The sequence below is a fragment of the Eublepharis macularius genome, chromosome 4 (genome assembly GCF_028583425.1).
Source record: "Eublepharis macularius isolate TG4126 chromosome 4, MPM_Emac_v1.0, whole genome shotgun sequence".
In the NCBI taxonomy this organism is placed as follows: domain Eukaryota; kingdom Metazoa; phylum Chordata; class Lepidosauria; order Squamata; family Eublepharidae; genus Eublepharis; species Eublepharis macularius.
In genome coordinates, this window is record NC_072793.1 from 170,351,369 (window position 1) to 170,376,663 (window position 25,295).

General features: G+C 48.1%; 2 protein-coding genes across 2 annotated transcripts in view; one reads left to right on the forward strand and one right to left on the reverse strand.

Annotated features, from left to right (window-relative positions):
* LOC129327821 (zinc finger protein 420-like) overlaps positions 1 to 24,492 on the reverse strand; it is a 35,357-nt gene extending 10,865 nt beyond the window's left edge. Inside the window, exons 1-5 of the mRNA XM_054976574.1 lie at positions 24,420 to 24,492; positions 21,925 to 22,057; positions 20,374 to 21,533; positions 4,377 to 4,428; positions 4,090 to 4,278 (exon numbers count right to left, since the gene is read on the reverse strand). Of these exons, the coding sequence (XP_054832549.1) occupies positions 4,090 to 4,278; positions 4,377 to 4,428; positions 20,374 to 21,533; positions 21,925 to 21,997 (1,474 nt within the window). The 5' untranslated portion in view covers positions 21,998 to 22,057; positions 24,420 to 24,492. The remainder of the gene's footprint in view (positions 1 to 4,089; positions 4,279 to 4,376; positions 4,429 to 20,373; positions 21,534 to 21,924; positions 22,058 to 24,419) is intronic.
* On the forward strand, positions 1,427 to 11,860 carry LOC129328705 (zinc finger protein 397-like). The gene is made up of 4 exons (XM_054977943.1): positions 1,427 to 1,488; positions 3,435 to 4,258; positions 7,816 to 7,942; positions 10,176 to 11,860. Exons 2-4 carry the CDS (start codon positions 3,446 to 3,448, stop codon positions 11,180 to 11,182), a joined length of 1,947 nt encoding a protein of 648 aa, XP_054833918.1. The 5' UTR covers positions 1,427 to 1,488; positions 3,435 to 3,445; the 3' UTR covers positions 11,183 to 11,860.
* Positions 24,493 to 25,295: the final 803 nt, after the last annotated feature.

Below are 25,295 nucleotides of genomic sequence, written 5' to 3' on the forward strand. Positions count from 1 at the left end.
GAAATGGGCCATTGTGGGGCTGAATTCCCCTCCCCTGTGGGCCCGATTCAGCCTGAAACGGGCCTGTTGCTGGGTGCAGAAGCACGCCACAGCAGGTTGCGGGGGCACTGTGGCACCTTGGGGGCACCCAGGGTGCAGGGGGAGGAGGTGGAATCAGGGGTTCCCCCACCCCCAGTGGAGGAATGGCAAGCCTAACTATGACTACCCAAGGTCACTCAGCTGGCTTCAAGTGGAGGAGTGGGGAATCAAACCCGGCTAGGGTTACCAGCCTCCAGGTAGTGGGCTGGAGATCTCCCGGAATTACAACTGGTCTCCAGGCCACAGAGATCAGTTCACCTGGAGAAAATGGCTACTTTGGCAGGTGGACTCTATAGAATTATGGCATGCCGAGGTCCTTTCCCTCCCCAAATCCCACTTTCTCCAGGTTTCACTCCCCACATCTCCAGGAATTTCCCAACTTGGAGCTGGCAACCCTAAACCTGGCTCTCCAGATTAGAGTCCTACCACTGTTAACCACTACACCAAACTGGCTATCAGTGTTATAAACTCAAGTGTTATTATTATCCCCACAATACATCTGGGGAGCTGGAGCTAAGAGGAGAGGCTTAGTAAAGGCCACCTACTGAAGTAGTGGGATTCAAACCATTAGATTGCTGATTTGCAGCCCAACCACTTTTTAAAAATTCATTTTTTATTTATGTTAGTCTCCATTAAAAGGTCAGGGCACTTTTCTCCAGCCCTGTGGTCAGCCCTACGCAGAATTGATGGAAGAAATTTCGGCCCAGAGCCTCAGGAGTCATTACTCTTGTGTTACTACACCAAACCAAGCTCAAGGTGGCAACATTACAGTAGCAAAAACCTGCCAGGCAGTAAGTACACTGTTGTGGTTCCACCCTGTCCTGAGGCTCTTTCTTAACAAGCTAAAAGAAATGGTTGGAAAAAGAGTAATGTTGACAGGCCTGTACTTTTTTCAGTCACACACTTGCAGGAAATTCATCAGGTGAAGAAGCGCCCTCCCCGCCATACTGCAGCATACCAATTGCAGCTTATTTTTAGATTTTTGGAAACCTTTACAGAAGTTACGTATAAATTTGCTAGTATTGTTTTGTTGTCTTTTCTTCTTCTTCTTCTTCTTCTACTTTGCACAATTTTTTTAAAAGAATGTTTGCCTGCCCTACCAAGTTTTGTATTTATTAAGGTTGCAAGACGAGAACGACGCCAGTACGAGGGGTCCGAGAATGAGCCTACGCGGCAGCTGGGCGCGGAAAGAGTGACCGGGACAGCGAGCAGCGCAGCCTAGATAGGCGTGGGAACTTGGGGAGGAGATCACTAGACTTCCTTCCTTCCTGCCACGCCCCCTCCTGCCTCCCACGTGGGGGGAACGGGCTACCGGGGGGGGGGGATTTAAAGGGCTGTTGCAATGGGGGAGAAAAGAACCGGGTGAAGGGCGGAAGCAGCCCGCTAGACGAGCATTCAGACGTGCAAAAGGTGGGCAGGAGGGACAACATGATCGAGGTGGGGCGATCTGGCCGAGGATGAGTGGAGGCTGAAAAGAGAGACCCCTCCACATGCAGATCCTGGGGCGCCCTGCATGCTTCGCCCTGGCCTGGGGCTGTGTACCTCGTTATGGCACGCGTACAGAGGGGTAGTGAGATGGTATTGGGGAGGGTTGAGCATGCGCCTGCTTTCTAGCAGTTTCACAGAAGGGTTGGAATTCAACAGGTGCAGCCCTTTCTTGAGACTCCCTCCGCGTGGCAAAATCTGGCATAAGCCAGCTACTTTTTCAGCCCGCCAAACACATCTGATCTTCCTTTGGGCTGCGATCTCTCCAAAAGGTATTAAGGGGGAATGCTGCGCTCGCTGAGTTGCTGCCCCTGAAGGACCAAGCGCCTGGCTAGGATAGATGCAGATGGTAATGTTTTCTCACATGATATCCCTATCCCAGACCTTCAAGTCCGGAGCAGTTCAGTGGTACAGCTGATACTTTGCGTGGTAGGAGGGCCCCAGGTTCAATCTCCTGACATGCCGGTAAAGGATCTTGGGGAAGCTTTTCTCTGCTGGAGACCTTAGACTGAGTTGCTGTCAGTCACAGTAGATGATGGACTGATTTGCTACAATAGTTTTGGAGCAAGGGGGTGTGGCTCAGGGGTGGAGCATCTGCCCAGCTCCCCAGCTGTATTATGGGGATAACGCTGACAGGGGCACTAATTTGTCCAGAATGGTGGTGTCTAAGCACGCTATTGTGGTTATTATAAACATCCCGTCTTGATTCCTGCTGTAGAGATCTGCTGTGGCATAGTGCGTAAGTGGTCAGGTTGTAAATCAGCACTCCGCTGGTTCAAATCCCACTCCTGCCATGAGCTCAGCAGGTGGCCTTGGGTAAGCCACTCCTCTCCGCCCCAGCTCCCCAGTTGTATGGTGGGGATAATAACAACAGTGACCTTGTTCACTGCTTTGAGTGGGGCACTAATCAGTCCAGAAGAGTGGTATATACACAGTTGTTATTAATCTCTGGATTCAGGTGCTGCTATGGAAAGATCTACCTTTCCCTGATACCTTCAACCTGTTTCTGGGGAGACCCCAAACTGCGTTAGAGAGGCCAAAGGCATGAATCAAAATCAGGCACCTTCAAGATTTTTATGTATAAGCTAAATCTCACTTTGTGGAATTTTTCTTTCACAATTTCTCCTGGTTATGATGGCCAAAACAACCAGTATAATGTAGTGTGGTGGTCAGAGTGTCGAGCCAGGATGTGGGAGACCCAGGTTCAAATCTCTTTTCTGCCACAGGAACGGGGTGATCTTGGGCCACTCATACACTCTCAGCCTAGCCTACCTTACAGAGCTGTTGTGAGGATAAAATGGAGGAGAGGAAAATGATGTGTGCCATTTTTGTTCTCCATTAGGGTCAAAGAGGGAATATAAATGAAGTAAATAAATAAATATTGAGATGAGATCTGAGACTTTGGAAACTTATTTTGAGCTTTTTATTTTAAAAGGTAACAAGAGAGGGTATGGTGTAAATCTATTATGTGATGAATAGTGAGGAGAGAGGGAACTTTTTCTTCCCTCTTCCTCCAATAATTCTACAATTCAGAGTTGCCCAGTAAATTCAGGGACCATTGGTCCATCACAGTCAGTATTGCCTATTCAGAATGGTAGTGATTTGACATGGTCTCTTTCACATCATCTACTACCTGATCCTTAATTGGAGATGCTGAGGATTGAACCTAGGAACTTCTGCATGTCAAGCAGATGCTCTGCCACTAAGCCACAGCTCCTGCCCCCATGGTTTCTCAAGGATGGCTGTTTCCAGCAGGGCCTGGCAGTGAGTCTCTTAGGGACACCTGGCTGGCCTCTGCTGGAGACAGAGAACTGGGTTACATAAGCCCTGATTCTGCTCAGCTAGGCAGCACCTGTGATCTTCTGTTCTAGGCTAAGAGAAGATGGCTGCTGTGGAAAGAGCCGTGGCATCCATGGGCCTCCACTTCCAGACTGTACCAGAGGAAGAGGTACAAACAGAGGGAAAAACGGGGGGACACGGAAACCCAGCAGGCCCTAAACCCAGGAAGGGCATGAAAGGAGCAGGAAAAGCAGCCCCTGTTTTCCAGGATGGGACGACAAGGGGCCTTCCGAGATGGGCCACCCCTCAACAGGTGAAACAGGAGCCAGGTGAGGGGATGCCAGACAGCTGGGATGGGCCTTGGCAGGAGTTCCTGAAAGCAGTTCAGTCCCCTCACCCAGGGTGGGGAAATCCGCACTTGTTGGCACCTGCTCCATGGGAGGATAATGGAAAGGCCTTTACTAGCCCATTTGAGGGAGTCGCTGACTCGTGGCTGTGGCCAAGAGGAGAATGGGTGGCCCGGCCCTCGGCCGGAGAACCACAACAGCTCTGCAACACTTTGGAAGCCAGGGAAAAGGGAGACAGTAGGAAATTAAAGGCAGAGGCCTTGAGAGGGGACTCTGTCAGTGCAGAGACACAACGCCGACGCTTCAGGCAGTTCTGCTACCGGGAGGCCGAGGGGCCGCGAGAGGTTTGCAGCCGGCTCCGGGATCTCTGCCGTCAGTGGCTGGAACCAGAGAGGCATACCAAGGAGCAGATCCTGGAACTGGTGATCCTGGAGCAGTTCCTGACCATCTTGCCAGTGGAGATCCAGAGCTGGGTCCGGGAAGGTGGTCCAGGGACTTGTTCCCAGGCGGTCATCCTGGCCGAGGATTTCCTGACAAGGCAGCGAGAGACCAAGAGGTGGGAGCAGCAGGTGAGTGCTCTTCATCCGAACTGTGGGATGAAAAATAGAAGAAGTTAACCAGTGCTGGGGGCCAGCATCCTTGGGCAGCTGTTAAAGTCCCTATGGTGACTGCTGACCTCGGTCCTACCTTTGCCGTCACTATCAGTATTGCTTCTTGTTTGTCCAACCTGCTTGGGCAGCTGGATGAAGGAGAATGGCAGAAAGGAGCAGCAGCAGGCACCAGGACGGGGCCAGCAAGGACATCTTGCTGAGATGACCCCAAACCTGGACCCAATCGCTTCCGGGTGCTGGGCAGACCGTGGTGCAACCAGAAGGGGAGCCCATGCCAGATTGTCAGGGAAGGGGGAACCAAAGCTGATTGGTGGAAACTGTCCAGTTGAAAAATTCATTTTATGGTTTTGCAAAACATGCCAGGATGAACTTTATCGATTTGTTAAATCAGTATTTATTAAAATGGTTCTGTTGCACCTGACAGCATAACCCACCCCCTCCTGGTTAACTGTTCAGATGATAGCAGTGTGAAGAGAGACGCAGAATCAACCTGAAGTTCAGCAAAAATGGAAGTGTCCACTCAGTTTGCCGCAGCTGTAAAGAGGGCAAATTCTATGCTGGGAATTATTAGGAAAGGGATTGAAAACAAAACAGCCTATATTATAATGCCCCTGAATAGATCTATGGTGGGGCCTCATTTGGAATAGTCAGTTCTGGTCGCTGTTTCTCTAAAAGGACATTGCATAGCTGGAAAAAGTACAGAAGAAGGTAACGCAGCTTACTAGGGGGTTGGAGCACCTTTCCTATGAGGAAAAACGGAAGAATCTGGGACTTTTCAGTTTAGAAAAGAGACAACTAAGGGGGGACATGATAGAGGTTTCTAAAATTGTGCAGAGGGGTAGAGAAGGTGGAGATATAGGATGCTTTTTCCAAATACTGGAATTTGAGAGCATTCAGTGAGGGTGATGGGTAATAGATTCAGGACAGAGAAAAGGAAAATTTACTCAACAAATTATTAAAATGTGGAGTTCAGTACCCAAGACTGTAGTGACGGCTGCAGGCATAGATAGTTCTAGAAGGGATTAGACAGATGGATGGAGAATAGGTTTATTGGTGGCTGCTAGCCATGGTGACTAAAGGGAACCTCTACATTCAGAGGTGGTAAACCATCAAATCCCAGGGCCAGGAAGCAACATCAGGGGAAGGCCTTGGCCTCTGTTCCCTGTTGTCGACCCTTCATAGTAACTCTATAGTTTCCTGGGGGAGGATGTTCCAGGATTTGGGGGCCACCCCTGAAAAGACCCTGTCACGTGTTGCCTCCTGTTGAGCCTCCATCACATGTGGCATGCCAAGCAGGCCTCTCTCCAAATGGTGTCTGCATGTGGGTAGGTTCATACTGGAGAAGATGGTGATTTAGGTATCCTTGTCTCAAAGCATTTTAAGCCTGGAATGGAATTTGGAAGCCCACAAAACGGGATCCAAGTAGGTGCCATTCTGATCCTATTAGTTAGCTTGGGATGATAACCCAGTCACCTTTATTTCGAATGAGTTGAAGTTTCTGAGAATTTTTCAAAAGCTGCCTCACAGTGAGTGTCGCCGTGGCCAGATTTGACTTCTCCGGGAAGGGCTGCAGGTGCTATAGCAACTTAACATTTTAAAAGAATACTTCTAGCCACAGCAACTTCTCGTCAGCCCAGGATCTAGGCTGGGTCCAAAATTAACCATGATCTTATTATTCAGAAGACTACCTGGTGACATGCTAACAATGGTGATCTTGTCAGTAATGATGTATGTACATCAAGGATCCTCTGGCATCCTCTAATCCATTAGCATGAAACCACAGACACTGGAGAGCCAACAGGAGTAGTAGTTAGAGTGCTGGCTGAAGACTGGGGGAAACCTGGGTTCATGTTCCCTACTCAGCCACGGGTGACCTTTGGCCACTATCCCTTTCTCAACCGGACCAACTAAAAGGGATGTTGGTGATAATAAAAGGGAGAAGCCCGTGTGATGTGGTGGTGAGGGTGCCCAACTAGGACCGGGATCACCCAGGTTCGAATCCCATTCTCCCGTGGAAGCTCGCTGGGTGACCTTGGGCCAATCGCATACACTCCGTCTAACCTGCTTCACAGGGTGGTCGTGAGGAAAAAATGGAAGAGAGGAGAAGATGTAAGCCACTTTGGGTTCCCATAGAAGACAAATGTGGGGTATGACTGAAGTAAAGAAATGAATGTGTGCCACCCTGAGATCCTTGGAAGATGTATGGGATAAAAATGTAGTGAAATCCGATTGTTTAATCTTCTTAAAATCACTTTGAACTCCTTGGTTTGATCAATCATGGATAAGGCCAAAACACCCCCACTAAGTCATCCGTCAGAGGGAACATAATGGGATGCGTGTCTTCTTTGGCCCCGACCCTTCTCTGCAATGGCTCTGCTTATCCCCGGCTCCCATGACCAGGATGAGGAAGGAGGGTCAGCTCAGATGCATTGCCTTGCGGTGCGTGCTGGGCTGAGGCCAGTAGATATGAAGAGCTCGATGTACCCAGCAGGAAGCGTACCTGCTTCATCACAGCATCTTTGGAGAACCTTTTCTCAGTGCTCCCTGCCTGCCTTCCGAGGTTAGGTGGGAGGATGCGGGAGGTGGGGACATTTCTGTGGTGGCACCCCAATTACAGGACACTCCCTTCCTCAGAGAGAGGGCTGCCAACTTTTGAGTTGGGAAAATCCTGGAAATTTGGGCATGGAACCTGTGGAAGACAGGGCTAGGGGAGGAGAGAGACCTTTATGAGCTATAATGCCACAGAGTCCATCTCTAAAGGAGCCACGTTCTCCAGGGGAAGTGATCTTTGCTGTCTGGAGATCAGTTGTAATTCCAAAAGAACTCCAGGCCCCACCTGGAAGTTGGTAACCGTACTCTGTCCAGGGCCCACTCTGCTGCCTTAAACTGCCGTTGTTACCCCAATATTATGTATTCCGATATATTTTCATGGTAACATGCTGCTTTTTGTAGGTGATGGCATGGGGCTTGTATTTTGTTTAGGACTGCCAGGTCTCCCAGTGGAGGTGGGGGATATCCTGCTCTCAGCCTCTGCCCCCCACCACCACTCACCTGGCCGACGGGGGGGGGGGGGGGCAGAAAGCCTGGGGAACAGGCCCAGGAGGCAAAAAACCTCCCAGGGCAGTGCACAGCAGGTGCAGTCCCGCACCATGCCAAGAGTGTGCAAACATGCATAAGAAGATAGTAAAACTAAGTGCCAGCCCCCCCTCCACCGCCCTTGCTCCTGCTGGGAGTGTAAGGGGACCAGGCAACACTGGTTTTGATCACTTTTCTATGATTTAATAAATGTTCCCCAAACCTGTTGTACTGACCTAAGCTTTTCATTAACGATAATGTCTTCGTTTTGTTGGCGGAACGTATTTTTATTGTTGCTGATTTGTTGGTTCAATTTTAAGGTATTAGTCTGGTGATTTTTTAAAAAGTTTGAGCCACACAGAAAATGCTTTGATTGCAATAAATGAATAAATAGTATTGCTTTTTTTCTAAAATGGAATTTTGCCTTATTGCCATTGCAGGTGCCAAGGTCTTTCCAAGAAATGCCCGGGAATGCCCACAAAGCAGAGCAGGCCCTGTTGGATGCCAGGCAGTGGCAGCTGTATAGGGAAGCCAAGCAGGACAGTGACGGAGAAGCCAGCTCCTTGGGTGGGCATTCCTTCTCCCCTTAAGACATAGGCCGCTAAGCGTGGTCTTTAGCTCTTCTTGATAAATGCAATTAATCTGCCTGCGCCCTTTATGACACTTGTTGCCCATTCCTTGGTATCGGGGCGGGGGCAGGAGGGTACTACCCTGAGGTCTGTGGTGAAGACTCGTGCGCTGTCCAAAGAGAGAGCAAAGCCAAGAGGGACTTCTGCAAGGACCTTGATCAGCATACGTGCTTATTTGAGGAGAGAGATGCCGGCACGTAGGCCTCTGTACAGTGAAGATCTGTACGAGGAAGGAGCAGCACCTTGAAATGAGCACAGAAGCAAATGGGGAGACACCTTTTTAGTGGTTTCATGGCTGGCTTAAGATGCTCACAGTGATTCTGCCGGAGGGGTTTGGAGGCCAGGATTGAAAAGCACGCTGCTCCTAGCGCATAGCATCAGGTTCAGTTCTGTGATCCTCAGAGGCACAGGATCTTTTCCCTGTTCCCTTCCCCCCAGCAGTCCTTTCTGACCTTGGGAATGTTTATTCCTGGGGTTCCCTGCATCGGGTTCCAAGTGGGACCTGGAGCTTTCTTGGAAATGCAGCTGATCTCCAGCTTACAGAGGTTGGGACCCCTGGGGAAAACAGCTGCTTTGGAGGGTGGCATTACGTCCTGCTAAGATCTAGGCTCCACCCCCAAATCACAGATTTCCCGGTCCACAGTTGACAATCCTAACCCCGCAGGACTTGTGAGGACGAAGAACCACGTGGGGTGGGAAGCAGCGGTGGAGGAGGGGGACCAACCCCCTTTCCCTTCCACTTCTGTCAGCGTAGCTGTCCTGATGGATGAGGAAAGAGTCCGATTTCATTCCCTTTTCCTTACCCTTCCGCTGCCTCCAGACCCCACATGGGTCCCAGGAATCATCTTTCCTGGGGCTGTAGGGAAGGAAACGAGGGCACAATCTGCAACAGTCAGTGCCTTCTGAAGCTGCCTTATACTGAGTCAGACCCTGAGTCCATCAAAGTCAGTATTGCCTACTCAGACTGGCAGCAACTCTCCAGGCGCAGGTCTTCCATATCACCTCCTGCCTGGTCCTGTTAACTGAAGATGCTGAGGGTTGAACCTGAGACCTTCTGCTTTCCAAGCAGATGCTCTACCATAGAGCCACGGCTCTCTCTTTAAATTAACTTGCCTTTTATGAGTTAGACTCTTGGTTTAACTCATCTTTTCAACTGCAGAAGCTGAGGACTGAACCTGGTACCTCCTACATACCAAGCAGATACTCTGCCACTCAGCCATGGTCCCCTCCCTAAATGAACTGGCCTTTTACTGAGTTAAGACCTTTGGTCTTCCTCATCCTTTTAACTGAAGATGTTGAGTATTGAACCTGAGATCTTTCGCTTTCCAAGCAGATGCTCTAACACAGAGCTACGGCCCTCTCTCTAAATGAACAAGCCAGTTTGGTGTAGTGGTTAAGAGCAGCAGGACTCTAATCTGGAGAGCTGGGTTTGATTCCCCAGTCCTCCACTTGAAGCCAGCTGGGTGACCTTGGGTGAGTCACAGCTTCTAGGAGCTCTCTCAGCCCCACCCACCTCACCAGGTGATTATTGTGGGGTACATACTTTGTAAACCACTCTGAGTGGGCATTAAGTTGTCCTGAAGGGCAATATATAAACCGAATGTTGTTATTACTGAGTTAGACCCTTGAGTTCCCTCATCCTTTCAACTGGAGATGCCAGGAATTGAGCCTGGGGCCTTCTGTGCACCAAAGCACAGCTTCTCCCCAGGGCATCAGTGAGAATTCATTGTCCTGAATAGCTCCCCGTAACTACTCAAAGTAGAGTCAAACGTAGCTTTACACTGTATTGCGGCAGCAAGAAGTCATGGAGTCCCTTGCCCTTGCCCTTCACCAGTAGTCCCTGCCCACCCTCATCACTTCAGCTTAAAATATTTCTCTCTAGGTGTGTAGTGGTTTGGTGTTTGGTGTAGTGGTTAAGAGTGACAGGACTCTAATATGGAGAGCCGGGTTTGATTCTCCGGTCCTCCACTTCAAGCCAGCTGGGTGACCTTGGGCTAGTCACAGCTTCTCAGAGCTCTCTCAGCCCCACCCACCTCACAGATTTATTGTCATGAGGATAATAACAACACACTTTGTAACCCATTCTAAGTGGGCATTAAGTTGTCCTGAAGGGCGGTATATAAATCGCATGTTGTTGTTGTTATTCTCTTTCTCTCTCTGCTTAATTCCAGCGGGTGACGGATGGGCAAGTGAGAATGAGGAGGAGAAACCTGCACCGAAAGATTCTGAGAAAGCGGAACCTTCTGGGACATTTGGAGAGGGGCCGTTGCTGTGCCCTGAGCAGCTGGAGCCTTTTGAAAATCAGCACAAACTGGAGAATCTGCAGGACGACCAGTTGGGGGGCAGAGAGTGTAAACCAGTCCTTTGCCAGGGGGTCAGCCAGAAATGTGGTGAAGCCACAGCCCAGTCACGAATTCACAAGGACCGACGGAAAAAAGTGTGCACAGAGTGTGGGAAATCATTCTGCCGGAGCTCCGATCTGCTTAAGCACCGGAGGACCCACACGGGGGAGAAGCCCTTCCAGTGCCTCCACTGTGGGAGGAGCTTCAGCGACCGCTCCAACCTCATTGCACACCGACGGATCCACGCGGACCAGAAGCCGTATCAGTGTTTGGACTGCGGGAAAAGCTTTTGCCAGAACTCCTACCTCGTCCGTCACCGGAGGACCCACACAGGGGAGAAGCCATACAAGTGCTCATACTGCGGCAAAGGTTTCAGTGATAGCTCGAATCTGGTAGTGCACAAGAGGACCCACACGGCCAGTGACAAGCCATACAGGTGCCCTGATTGTGGGCGGAAGTTCAGCGAACCCTCCCTCCTTGGCAGGCACCAGAGAATGCATGTAAAGGAGCGGCCGTACAATTGCTCGGACTGCGGGAAGACTTTCCGCCACCGTTCAGACCTTGTCCGCCATCGGAGGACCCACACGGGGGAGAAGCCATTCAAATGCCTGGATTGTGGGAAATGCTTCAGTCAGCGATCCCACTGTAGTACACATGAGAGGAGGCACACCAGGCAGAAACTGTACCAGCAACACTTGGATGACGGGAAGAGTTTCGGCGCTGCTGAGATCGGACTTACCACGAAGGAGGAAGTTGCTGAAACTGGTCAAAAACTCACTACCCAGAAGGTTGGGCACATGTGTGTCCTCCTTCACACTGAGTGGGGTTATTTATAGCCAGGCTAATAAATATCAGCTCACCTAGGGTGAGTAAAAATTGCCTCTGGGTTATCAGACAGGAAAGCTTTGCATAAGATAGAGGTGTTTTATTTTGTTTCCTTTCACTCTGCAGATGACTAACATAATGTGCCTGCCAACATGTAACTGTTCTTTTTATTTTGAACCACTAGCTTCTTTGCACTGCAAAAGTGCCAAAGCTGGGATTTGAGGCAGAGCTCAACATCTCGAAGACCTTACAAAATAAGTCGCTAGTTGTCATAGGTGGAAAGAGATGCTGGAATGTATATGGAAAACACCCGGTGGAGTGTTGGAAGAGAGAACTTCAGTGATGTGTGAACAGGCTTTCCAAAATTTAGGGCGTATAACATCACTCCCCATGACTGTTACCAAAATGGAATAAATTGTGCAAAACCAGCAAGCATGCATAGTTTGCATAATTTACATGGCTTGCAAAATTTGGCTTTCATCAGAGCAAGAATGCAAATTATTTTGGCATGCTATCCTCTGTGTGTGTGTGTGTGTGTGTGTGCGTGCGTTTTTTATTTCTGACAACATGGACGCCACTGCCCTGATCTTGAGGTAAACAATAAGAAGGGGCTCAATAACGTTTTTTAACCCTTAAGTAGTGTTACGATTAAACACAGGAGCTGTGCTGTGGTTGTGGTTAGCGCGTGCCACACTAGGATGAGGGAGGCCTGGGTTTGAATCTCTGCAGAACAGTGCAGCTTACTGGTTGACCTTGGGCCAGTCATCTTCTTTCGGCCTAACTTACGTCACAGTTAGGATAAGAACAAAGGTGGGAGCAGCATGTGTATCACCCTGGACTCTTTAGAGGAAGAACAGGATAATAATGGATAGATTAAAATAAAATGGATGGAGAAACAGACCTGTGCCACCTTATGCTGAAGTGTGGGGGGAGGGGGGGAGAGGCTGGAAATGCTTTGAATAGGAGGGAGAGTGGAGGGGAAACCAAGTGAGCCTTAAGACCCAGGGGGAACCCTGCGAAGTGCCAGCTGCCAGCTAGAAAGGAAAGAGGGGCACTATAAAAGGAGAAATGTCAGGGATTTGAACGGAGAAGGGCTCTTGGCTTTCCTGGCAAGAGCTGTTAGGGTCGGGAACAGGGGCAGACTTGGAAGAAAAGACAAGGGCCTGCCCTCACAAAGGAGGAAGGGTGAAAGAGCCAGCCAGTCCTGTATCTCCTGCAACTCAGCTGGCCCCAGTCTAGCAGAGCTGGACAGATCTACAGGTGGCTTATCAGGGCCAGGAGCTGCCCTTTCCAGGCTAGGCATGGCTTGACTGGGCTGGGAGCTGCCTTCTCTGGGCCATGTACAGCCCTTTTATCCTAAGCTGGTCCAGCCCAAGTGTAGGGGACAGATCATTGGCTCATCGGGAAATTCCTTGGTAGCTATAGTGGCCAGTCTGCCCTGGCTGAGAGGGTGGAGTGGGCCCAGGTGGGTCCTCCCACCCACCCATTTCTGTGGTGACTCCTCTGGAAACTTGAAAACCAACATTTATTCGATCATGAGTTTTTGTGAGTCAGGGCTCACCTCATCAAATGTGAAGAAGAAATTATTTCCTGCCTTTTTAATAAAATTATAGAAGGAGAGGTGAGAAAAGGGAGGAGCTGGGAGCAGAGAGAGGCTTTGTGTGAATCCCATCCTAAATCTTTCAGTTGTGATTCTATGTGAAAAGGGCTGGAACACATGAGGTTGTTACACCTAACGGGTGATAAGAGCGGTCAGAGGTAGGGTGAACATAACTGATCAGGAAGAAGCAGTCTTAAATGTAGGAAAATTAATTGGTCTCATTAAACAGTTACAACGTGATACGTGTTTAGAACAATCAATAAAAGTTGCTTAAAAGGGGGCCGTGTCGAGCTATTAGAAATTATAGTAAGGAAATCCAGGTGTCTGTTGATGCCAGGATGACGAAAGGTGTTTGGAAGAGACTGGAATATTCTTCTGGGGTGCTTTGTAACTTTCGTTCCCCCCCCCCCCTTTTGCCAGAACTGCTATCACAGGTTTTGTTAGAGGAAGAAGAGTAAATCAAAACATCACCTGGGGGGCTTGCAAAATGTTGTCTGGATGTTGTTCTTTAAATGAAGCTGTGGGGGGGGGAGTGTTTGTGTGTCCGATTTGATCAATGCAGCAGAGGGAATGGAGGGGAAAGAGGGAGTGAGACCCACCCTCCAGAACACGTGGCTGGCAGAGAAAGGGTTAAAGAGTCACTCCCTCCACCCTCTATTAAATTTGGAATCCATTAAAGAGTATGATGTCCAGTTTGTGGCATGTGGAAGAGGGATGGCAGAGAGGGGCACACCGATAAAAATTGGGTGTACTCCACCGTTGTTCTGATGGGCAGATCAGGTGATGCCTCTGTCCCACAACCTTCTTGACCGTCAAGCTTTGCTACCTGTTTCTTTTTAGAAAATGTTGCTTCTTACATACTCGAATCCCTTGTTGTGGCACCTGCTTTTTTAATATCACGTACTTTGCACAAGCCATGTACAAGCTGCTGTCTGTCTTTCTTGTGCTTGGAAACACTAACAGTGGAGAAGAGGGGGAGCAGGCTGTTTTGGGAGAAAAGGTGCCAAACCTCTTGTGATTTTGATGCGGAAGAGAGCCAGTTTGATGTAGTGGTTAAGAGCAGTGGGACTCTAATCTGGAGAACCGAGTTTGATTCCTCACTCCTCCGCTTGAAGCCAGCTGGGTGACCTTGGGTCAGTCACAGCTCTCTCAGAGCTCTCTCAGACCCATCCACCACACAGGGTGATTGTTGTTGTGGGGATAATTATTACATACTTTGTAAACCGCTCTAAGTGGGTGTTAAGTTATCCTGAAGGGCAGTATGTAAAACGAATGTTGTTATTATTATTAATAGTGTGCTTTGGAGCACCTCCAAAACATTCATGGACTTGCTGAAAGGAGTGTGACTTCTATGAGGGGTGGGGTGGGGAGGAGAATGTCCTGTCCTGGACAGATTCTGGCTTTTCACCCTCTTTCCAAGCTGCATTGTTGGAGGTTACAAAAATATATTCTGATCTGAGTTGAAATGGTACACGTGGGAAGCTTTGCTGGGGTGGGGAACCTTGCAGAAAGCCAAAATTAGTGCTGGGCTGATTTGGTAGGCGGAGAAGGAGATTGCCCTGACTGTGTGGCTGAAAGAAAGGAGAGGGTTGCACTATTTCTTTGCCAAGGATAGGGATGGGAACTCTGAGTTAGAAAATTTGTGGAGGTTTGGGCATGGAGCCTAAGAGCCAAGCTACAAGTGACGCCTGACACAGGTTGGACACTTGTCAGCTTCCCTCAAGTTTTGATGGGAAATGTAGGCATCCTGGTCTTGCAGCTGTAATGGAGAGCCAAGCTGTAAAACCAGGACGCCTACATTTCCCATCAAAACTTGAGGTAAGCTGACAAGTGTCCAACCTGTGTAAGGCGTCACTTGTAGCTTGGCTCTAAGGAGGATGGGGTTTGGGGAGGGGAGGAGTGGAGAGGAGAGAGACCTCAGCAGGGTACAATGCCATAAAGTCCACCCTTCAAAGCAGCCATTCCATCTCTAAAACTTTATGGAACAGACTCAAAGGTTTGCTGCTGGAGACCAGCTATCTCCAGAACAGGAATTATCTTGCGGGGCTCCACAAGGTGCAGTCTTATCCCCTTTGTTATTCAACCTCCTATGTAAAGCCTTTAGGAGTTATGAATAACTATGGAATGGGGTGCCATCAATATGTGGATGACACCCAACTCTGTATCTCACTATCCAAGTCACCCAAGGCTGCAGTAACATCTGTGGTCCTATTGCTGAAAGCTAATAAACTGAAATTGAACCCAGACAAGATGGAAGCGATGCTGTTTGGGAAGGCAGAGATCGTGAAGGGCACGGTACTCTCCGCTTTTGATGGAGTTCATCTGACCGTTGCAGACTCAGTTAAGAGCCTAGGGTTATACGGGATCCAGCTCTGCTGCTAGAAAAGCAAGTTGATGCAGCTGCAAAAAAAAGCTTTCTACAATCTCATTCTAGCCCAGAAGATGGCTCCCTACCACAACATGGCCAATCGGGGCCCTGGATCCATGCCATGGTAATATCGAGAGACTTGATTATGTACTCTACATAGATCCAGAGGAGTTAGCCCTGTTAGTTTGCAGTTGCAAAATAGTAAAGAGTCCAGTAGCACTTTTAATACTAACCAACTTTATTGTAGCATAAGCTTCCGAGAACTACATCTTTTGCATCTGACGAAGAGAGCTGTAGCTCTCGAAAGCTTATGCTACAGTACAGTTGGTTAGTCTTAAAGGTGCTACTGGACTCTTCACTATTTTGCACTCTACATAGGTCTCCCCTAAAAGTCAACTTGGAGACTCTGGTTAGTGCAGAACGCTGCAGCTCGATTATTACCATGAGCTAGGCTAAGCATGCATATTACTCCCATTCTGCAAGCACTCTGTTGGCTGCCCATCAGTTACTGCGTTCAGTTCAAGGGTTTGGCTACGGCATACAAAGCCCTTCATGGTCCAGGTCCTTCATATTTTCAGGATTGCACATCTACCTCTGCTCCACCAAGGCAGTTTCATTTATCTGAACAGGGCCTTCTGCAGGTGCCACCATGCAAATCTATGACTGCCCGTGCGCGCACATTTTATGTGCTGGCCCCCACCTTATGGAATGGCCTGCTTGAAGAGTGGAGGAAAGCCCCCCCCCCTCTCCTCACTTTCTATGAACTGTGCAAAATAAATTATTCTGATAGGCTTACACAGGTAATTAGGCTGTGCTGTAAGGAAATGGTTCAGAGAGATGCTTTGGCAACAGGATCGGTATACTACTGTGTACTGTCTGTTGCTGTAAGTATATTCCTATAGGATAGTTCATTAATATAGCATAACTATCTGCTTATATTTTGTTTCAGCATTGTTTTTCAGCTTTTGGATATCTGCTTGATTGCAGATTTGTGCTCTTCTTACTCTATTGTATTGTTTATTGAATGTTCCAGGTCTTTGATTGTATTGGCTTATACTTTGTAGTTCACCTTAAGGTGGACATTTAAACGAATAAACAAACTTAGCCAGCAGTCAGGGATGGCCTTACAGCCTCCCTGTCTGACACAGGAACCCTGTCTCCCTAATTCCTGTTTCACCATGGGGGAAAACGGCACTCTGTGCATGATCAGAGGCCGTCCACCTTCTGCACGTGTCCCTACTTAGTACTGCTTTCAGCCCTCACGTGGATATGTTCTCGGTTGTGTTGGATATAAAATACAGCAAAGGCGGTTTTGGTTAAATTTGAGGAAGAATTTCCTGATGGTGCCGTGTGTTCCACACTGAGACAGTCTCCCTCGTGGTGGATTCTTTGCTGTTGGAGGTTTTAAAGTATTATTTGGACACCTATTTGATGGGGAGATTATAGTTGTAGTTATTGCACTGGGCAGCATGTTGGGCTAAATGACTCCGCTGTTCCCTTCTGATTATTTAGTGTGATGATCCTTCCAACAGCCTGGTGAGATAAGTCAGTATTACAATTCTCCAGCTACAGAGCGTGTGCGTAAGGTGAGCTTTGAACCAGCGAACCTACTAGGCTATGCTAGCTTCTCTCTCTAGTCCTGTACAGATGACTCATCTGGGCACTGACTCAGTGCACAGGGAGGGAGAGGGGGCACGAGGGCACTAGGCCAAGCTGTCTGCATGGTGTGAACATGCAAGGGCACCAATGTTCAGAGAGCAGCTTCACTGATAATGGGGAGGAGAACAGATGCACTGTGGGAGGACTTGATGATTGCGTGGTGGGTCAGGCCAGCACGGTCATGCCCACTCTGCCTCCCTGTGCAGTGAACCAACATGGAAATAATAACATAACATTCAATTTATATATCGCCATTCAGGACAACTTAATGCCCACTCAGAGCGGTTTACAAAGTATGTCATTGTTATCCCCACAATAACAAACACCCTGTGAGGTGGGTGGGGCTGAGAGAGCTCTGAGAGAGCCGTGACCAGCCCAAGGTCACCCAGCTGACTTCAAGTGGAAGAGTGGGGAATCAAACCTGGCTCTCCAGATTAGAGTCCTGCTGCTCTTAACCACTACACCAGACTGGGTCTCTGCCAGGAGACATTTGGTTTTCCCTTTTAAAGGCCCATCTGAAGTTCATAAACCTAAAAAGTTAATTGGGGCAGCATGAGCAATAGTTCGTGAGAGAGTGTGGGGCAAGTCTCTCGGAAAGAATCCGGATGTGGAAATGGACCCAAAACACATGTCCTGCAGGTAAAGTTGCCAATACTGATTCGGAAAATTCCTGGTGATTTGGGAAGGGCAGGATTGAGGAGGCAAGGGAGCTCAGCAGGGTATAATGGCAGAGAAAACACCCTCCAAAGCTCCCACTTTCGCCAAAGGAGAAATCGGTCGGCGTGAGAGCCAGTTTGGTGTAGTGGTTAAGAGCGGCAGGACTCTAATCTGGAAAACCAAGTTTGATTTCCCGCTCCTCCTCTTGAAGCCAGCTGGGTGACCTTGGGTCAGTCACAGCTTCGGGGAGCTCTCTCAGCCCCACCCTGTGGGGATAATAATAACATACTTTGTAAACTGCTCTGAGTGGGCATTAAGTTGTCCTGAAGAGCGGTATATAAATCGAATGTTGTTGTTGCTGTTCTGGGAGAATTCCAGGACCCACCTGGAAGTTGGCAACCCTAACTACAGGACATGCCTCCTCCAATCTCAACTTCTTCTTTTAGGCTAGTAGTTATATCAAATTGGACCCATACATTTCCATTTAACCGCTCAAACCACAGACCCAGCTTGGTGAGGGCTCCCAGTTTCCTGCAATATCCTTGGCAACATGAGAACCACGTGCCTGAATGATCCAATGGACTGCCCCCACCCCAGACTTGGAGATTGGGGGGGGGGGAAATTCCCATAGGGGGCCTCTTCTACCCCCTGCAGGAACCTTTTCCTTGCTTTGACCCCCGGCCACCTGACACCTTAGTCACAGCAAAGCTGGAAGGCTTCTTGCAACGGAACTGTCTCTTCTCCCAAAGGATAAGTAGCGTATAAGATTTCTTAGTTTAGAGGAAGGTTTCAAGCTTTGCTAAGCAGAGCAGGGGGATACAAGCCCATCATAATCTTTGGCGTGGGTCCAAAAGGGAGGGAAAAATAATAAACTTGAGGTAAAATCCATTCTTGGAATCAGCATCAGGGTTAGCTAGGGGTGAGGGCAATGGGGCATCACCTTTGAGCTGTATCAGTAAAACCATAGAGTTTCCAGCAAATCCTGGAGCTACCCTGCGACAAGTTGACAGGGCAATTTTTAATGTTATTTTTCTCCTGCTGCTGCTTGGAAGGCCTGGCAAACCTAGTCAGGGGGCAGTCTAGGCTTACCATGTTGTAAGAGAGTGCCCACCGCTTATGGTGGGCACTCTCTAAGGAATTTGCTCCATTGCCTGAGGCCACTCCATATGGTGTGGGGAAATAGAGGGGAGGAAAGGCTCTAACCTAGTTGACAGCACATAACTTCTGGGTACAACCTGAAGTGACAATGGGTAGCTGTAGGAATCAGTGGAAACTCTATGGTAACTCTATGGTAAACTCTATGGTAAAACCATAGAGTATTACCATGAGTTGTTAATAACAACAACATTCAATTTATATACTGCCCTTCAGGACAACATAACACCCCAGAGTGGTTTACAAAGTATGTTATTATTATCCCCACAACAATCACCCTGTGAGGAGGGTGGGGCTGAGAGAGTTCCAAGAAGCTGTGACTGACCCAAGGTCACCCAGATGGCTTCAAGTGGAGGAGTGGGGGATCAAACCTGGTTCTCCAGATTAGAGTCCCGCTGCTCTTAACCACTACACCAATCTGGTGATCTACCCATTGTCACGTCTGGATTATACCTGGACATGAAGTAGTGATGTCATATACTCTCCCCCAGCCCTCCCACTGGTTGCCTAACTTGTCCTGGCAACACGTGAGAAGCCAGACTTCACTTGGAAATACAAAGGACCCTGGGAAAAGCCAAGCTGAGTGGCCCATGTGGTGCTATAAGCCAGCCTGGAGGGGTCACTCAGCTCAGTGGTTGCAAACAATGGGTATTAGCACACCTGTTGTTTCCTCCTGAAAACTGGCAGGAGTTGAACTGACACCAATTACTAGAGCTTGGTTTTGCTTGCTTCTGGCCACCAGTGTCCATGTAGGGTAGTGACCTGCAAGGAAATTGCCCTGTCAGTTAAGATGGCCTGTTCGACCTTCAACCTTCGATGGCCTGGCCTTCCCAGTATCTTCAAGGGAACAATACAAATTCATGGAAGAAGTTGTTTAAAAACTGCCAAGCCAAAATGGTGATCAAAACAGTCTATTTATTCCACCGTAAACTGGAAGGAGATTGAATATAACCAGATCAATGTCATTCTTGTCCACTCAGGCAGCAGCTCTCCAAAGTTTCAAGCAGAAGTATTTCACATCACCCACTGCCTGATCCTTTTAACTGGAGATGTCAGCGATTGAACCAGGGACCTGCCGCATGCCAAGCAGATTCTCTACCACTGAGCTAGGGGCCCTCCCAAATGTGAACATCAACCCAACTTTGCAGCATTGATTTTGTGGTTTTTGTAAAATTTATTTCATGGTTTTATAAAATTGAGAACAGAGCTGTCCCTACCACGAAGCAAGGTGATAAATTTTGGGTGCCATTTCAGAGGTGAATCTAGAAGGCTTGTAGTATAGGTCTAGCACCAGGGCTTTTTTTCAGCTGGAACGAGGTGGAATGGAGTTCTAGCACCTCTTGAAAATGGTCACATGGCCACCGGCCATGTGACCATTTTCACCAAGGGCAATTTAAACTTTAAAAAACTCCCCCCTTGTTCCAGTTGACCCAAAGTGATATCATTGTGTGGTCCTGAGTTCCACCACCTCTTTTCCCAGAAAAAAAGCCCTGCCTAGCACTATCCCCATTCGAAGAGGAAGGCATCAACCACATACAGATAGGCTGGTGGAGTACTATACAGAGGCAGCCAAGAACTTAATCTTATTGTCTTAGGATGCAGTCTTATTTGAGAAGCCACTAAGGGACACTGGCTCAGCATTCCAGAAGAAAGCAATTCAGAACGCATTTATTAGGTCTCATTGGTTCCAATGGAATTAGCTTCCAGTTGCACCCTGTCTTGTGTCAGCAGTAGGATTTTTGCAACCACATTGTGGCTCTTCAGTTTTCCTCTAAGTGGATCTTTTGATGTCTGATTAAGTGTGAACTGGCACTGAAGCTCCGTCCACACTCTGAACACTTGTATGGTTTCTCTCCTGTGTGAATCCGCTGGTGTCTTATAAGATGAGAACTCATCCGGAAGTTTTTTCCGCAGCTCGGGCAGATATAGGGTTTCTCTCCTGTGTGGGTTCTCTCATGGGCGAGGAGGTCCGAGCTCTTGCTGAACATTTTGCTGCACCAACATTTGTACGGTTTCTCACCTGTATGCGTTCTCTCATGCGCAATCAGGGTGGATTTCTGACTGAAGCTTTTCCCACATTCCAAGCACTTAAATGGCTTTTCTCCTGTATGTGTTCTCATGTGTGTGACAAGGTTGGAACTAGCACAGAACCTCTTGTCGCAATAGGAGCATTTGAAGGGCTTCTCTCCAGTGTGGATTCTTTGGTGCCTGATGAGTAGGGTGCTGGAGGTGAACCCTCTACCACATTCGGGGCACTTATATGGGTTTTCCCCAGTATGGTTTCTTGTATGTGTAATGTAGTGTGATTTCTGAATGAAACCTTTCCCACACTCTGAACATTTATATGGTTTTGCCCCCGTATGTATTCTCTGATGCCTGGTAAAATCTGAGCTCAGGCTGAAGCTTTTCCCACACTCCCAGCATTTATAGGGCTTCTCCCCTGTGTGGGTCCTCTGATGTGCAACAAGGTGGGAATTTTGATTGAACCCTTTCCCACATGTCAGGCATTTGTAAGGCTTCTCCCCAGTGTGGATTCTCTGATGCCGGATAATGTCCGAGCTCACACTGAAGCTTTTCCCGCACTCAGAGCATTTGTACGGCTTGTCTCGTTTCTTAGGGATTCTCCTACTGATCACAAAGTCTGACTTCCAGCTGAGGCCTTCGTCGCTCTTAGTCCGCTTCTCAAAAGTCTCTACTGTGGGGATTCTCTGGCAGCCAGTAGATTCATTGAGGTCTTCCAAGCCTCCCCAGAAAGGAGTAGAATTTCCCACCCCCTCTAATGAATGCTCTTCATGCATAATCTCTGGTTTCTGCTGAAGATTAAAGATAGTGTTCTCTGTATAGGACCTGGAAGAGGTCTTACCATCTTGCAGAGGATCCAATTCCTTGGAAAAGTCTGTGGGAAAAGCTTGCACCTTGTCACCTGGAAAATAAAAAAAAAACAATTAAGATTGCAATAAGTCTGCTTTCCCTTCCTTCTTGCACTTACTGGAATTATTCAAACATACTGAAAGAGCTCCAAGTAGAAGCCCTGCTGGGCTGTACCACTCCAGATTGCAGAGGGGGGATTTCCCCAGTAATCCCCACCCAAAACTCTGTGGTACTGGAAATCTCTGCTTTGGCCAAGACTTCTCCCCAATATTTTATTTTATTTAAAACATTTATATCCTGCCTTTCCACCCAATTAGGACCCTCAAGGTAGCAAAAATACATTAAAATCAACTGTAAAAACAGCATGTGTGTTTTTAACTCTATATATAGAGAGAGAGAGGATAAGCAATTTTCCTTGGCAAGACTTTCATTCTCATGCATACCTCTTTGAGAGTGGACCGAGAACAAGTGGGGATCCGGATCGAAACCAGTGGCATTCTCATGATTACCTTGCATGACTTCCTTGCATTGGTTTTGTGTCCAGGGAGTCGTTTTGAAAAGTTCTTTCACAGGCTCCTGAAAAACCAAACAGGCTTGAATTAGTTTCACATTGATTGGTGTAACAGAGGGACGAGAGGCTGTTACGTATATAGAAAAGCCCTCTCCTCTGTCATTGGCTGAGCTGCTGTGATGTCATAGAAGGGCCACCAGTGCCCAAGAAAAACATGAGACAGGAGTGAAAGCTATCAGCAGGGTTACAGAGAAATAGAAATTCAGTTTGGCTGATGGAAAAAAAATTATAGAACCTGGAATAAGTCAGGCTATGTGTCACAGGGAAAGGTGGGGAGAGAATTGGGGGGTGGGGGGAGACAAGGGGTTCAGAAAGCAATGTTATCTGGCTATATATTGTGTGTGAATGGCCCAAAGTCACCCAGTGAGCTTCCATAGCAGAGTGTGCATTTGAACGTGGGTCTCCCAGATCCTAGCCTGCCACTGTAGCCACTGCACCCTGCTGGTTAGAGGGGGAAGAGAATAAAAAATGCACACAAAAAAGAGAAAGAGTACTGATATTTTGGTGGGAAGGAGTCCAGAGCCACCACCTTCAGCTCGTAAGAGCTCACAAGGGACCAAGAAACACACTTTAGAAAAGCGAAACCCAAGCCTCGCACACAAAGTACGGCAGTGAGAAAGGCAAGCAGGGCACCTTCCTTTTTCTTCCTCGTTGCATACCCAGTGAGGCCAAATGCTTTCCTGGCTGCATTTCTGCCTTCCATCCCATTGTCAGGACACAGGGGCTCTATCAGGAGAAAAAGGGAACCCTAGACCATGAAGCTGTTCTGCATAATAGCCAGAAATCCTGTGAAGTCCGGCTTCTCTCCTTGCGGCACATGAATACATGAGCCAGCCTCGTGCAGAGGCCGGCCTTGTCTGCTTGCCCGGCAGCATCTCTCCAGGGTCTCCGGCAGAGGTCTTTACCACCGCTTGCTACCGGATCCTTTTAGCTGGAGACGCCTGGGGACTGAACGTGTAGCCTTCGGCATGCCAAGCGGAAGCTCTACTACTGCTCCATGCCCCCTCCTCATTCTAATCAGGAGGGCCCTCGGCCTAACAAGTCCTTGTAAACAATACTGACCGGCAACTCTTTCCCTTCATCTACTTCCTGAGCCTTTCGATTGGAGATGCTGTGCTTCGAACCTGGGATTGCTGTGCAAAAAACGATATTCCGCCACCGAGCCAGAGAGACACCATTGTTTCTCAGGAGGGGAACTGTGTGCACTCTCACAAAAGTAGCACCTACGGACTGGCAGCAAAGAGGTGGTATAATAAAACAAACCACTTCAGAGTGCAAGTGGTAAATACCAGCTTCGTCATGGTCCCTTTGCATTAAAATGTGTGTGTGTGTGTGGGGGGCAAACAGAAACAACAGGAAGACAATTTCTACCCCTTCCATTATCTAGGAGCTGGGAGACACAGGTTCAAATCCCCAGTTTGCCATGGAGGTTTGCCAGATGAACTTGGGCCCAATCACACCCGTTCAGCCTAACCTACCTCACGGGGTTGTTGAGATGATAAGATGGTAAGCTGCTTTGGGACCCGTTGGGGAGAAAGGTGGGGTATAAATGAAATACATAAATACTTGCTGTGCCGATTTGCTATTTGCGGGGAGTTTTTAGTTTAGGACAGAATTCTTAATTGCTATTTACCAATTGCATGTAGGAATGTAATTTCTCTGGCATTTGGCGCTTCCACCTTGCAAATTCCACACTCTGACTGTGCCTATGTATCATGGGGCGGGGGCATGGATGCTATACCAGCCATTCTCATTGCATAACCTATTAATCAGCAACCAGCATAGCTCTGCTTGTGAAGAATGTCAGCTCTAAGCACGTTAAGCCAAATGAGAGCGTAAGGTGTTGAGGGCATTATTTACTTAACTACTTACTAACACAAGTCTGAGCACGCCTTTGCAGAGTCCCCAAGCTAAGAAATTTGGTGCATAACAAATAGCATTCCCTCCCTTTCAAAACTAAGACGAAAAAGAAGCAAATTAGTTCCTCAGACATTTTCAGACACGAGTTTTGAGAAATGCCTTCAGGCACTTGAAAGTTTGGAAAATCTAGTTGGTTTTTAAGATGCTACTGGACCCAGATCTTGCTCTTCTACTACAGACCAACAAAGCTATCCACCTGAAACTAGGTACACAGAAAGTTTTGCTCTACCCAAACCTTCAACCCCCCAATCCCACTTACACCCGCCTTGCGACTAGAAGTTACACCACAACTGAAAATCACAGGTCCAACTCTCCATTTCCATGGCCTGCTCTCCATTTCTGCCTGTCTGTCCCATCACAGCGAGGCAGAGGAAAGCAAAGCCATCGGGCCCCGTCTGGAGCGTGCTCATCCCGAGTAAATATCTGCCTCTTGTGCTATGCCCTCACCTCTCCTTCCAGATCTAGAATCACGCCTGATTTTTCGCTCCTTCCCTGGCGCTGTTGCTTCTCCTGGGGGAAGTCTGTGTGGAGCTCCGCCCAATAACAAAACAGGAAGAGACATCATGATTTGCATCTCTCCACTCTCCCCCCCCCCTTTTCCAGGCTGTTCTCTCTGGCCTCTCCAAGAGCTGAGCTTTGTTGGTTTAACCCTTTAAGGTGCAATCCGGTGTAATTTTGCTACCACCTAAGACCCCTTTCTGAAATCTTTACTCAGCTCAGCTCCCCCTCCCCTTAAAAGGTGGAATTGTCTTTCCAAAGAGAGAAATGCTTTAGAAATCTCCGTTTTCAGACCTATCCCTCCTACCGCCCCCCTCCCCACAACTGAAGAAAGAAAAAGATGTAAAAACTATTAAAATTAAGAATGATTAGTATTAATTGAGCAAAATAATTATGATGAGGATGATAATGATGGATGGTCTTTGGTGCCCCTTTCACTAAAGAAGGCAAAATTCTGCTTTTCCTAGCATGCAAAGGAATACAGTGACTGGGAAAACACAAACACACGAGTACTCATTGGCAGTACTCACTGGTACAAAGTATGGGCACCTTATTTGGGGGACCACCCAAATCCTGAGGGGGGGATGGTGGAAGTCAGTGCAACCATATATATGAGGACCACACACACACTTTTAAAAAATACTATATATACCTATCAAGATATACAGATTGCCAAGTTCCAGGATGCTCATAGGGTTTTGAAAAGGTTAAAAATGGAGCATCTGTTATCATTATTATCTCTATTATTAATAATAATAAATAATAATAAGAAGAATAATTTGATTTATAGCCCGCCCTTCCCACGAGTGGGCTCAGGGCGAATTA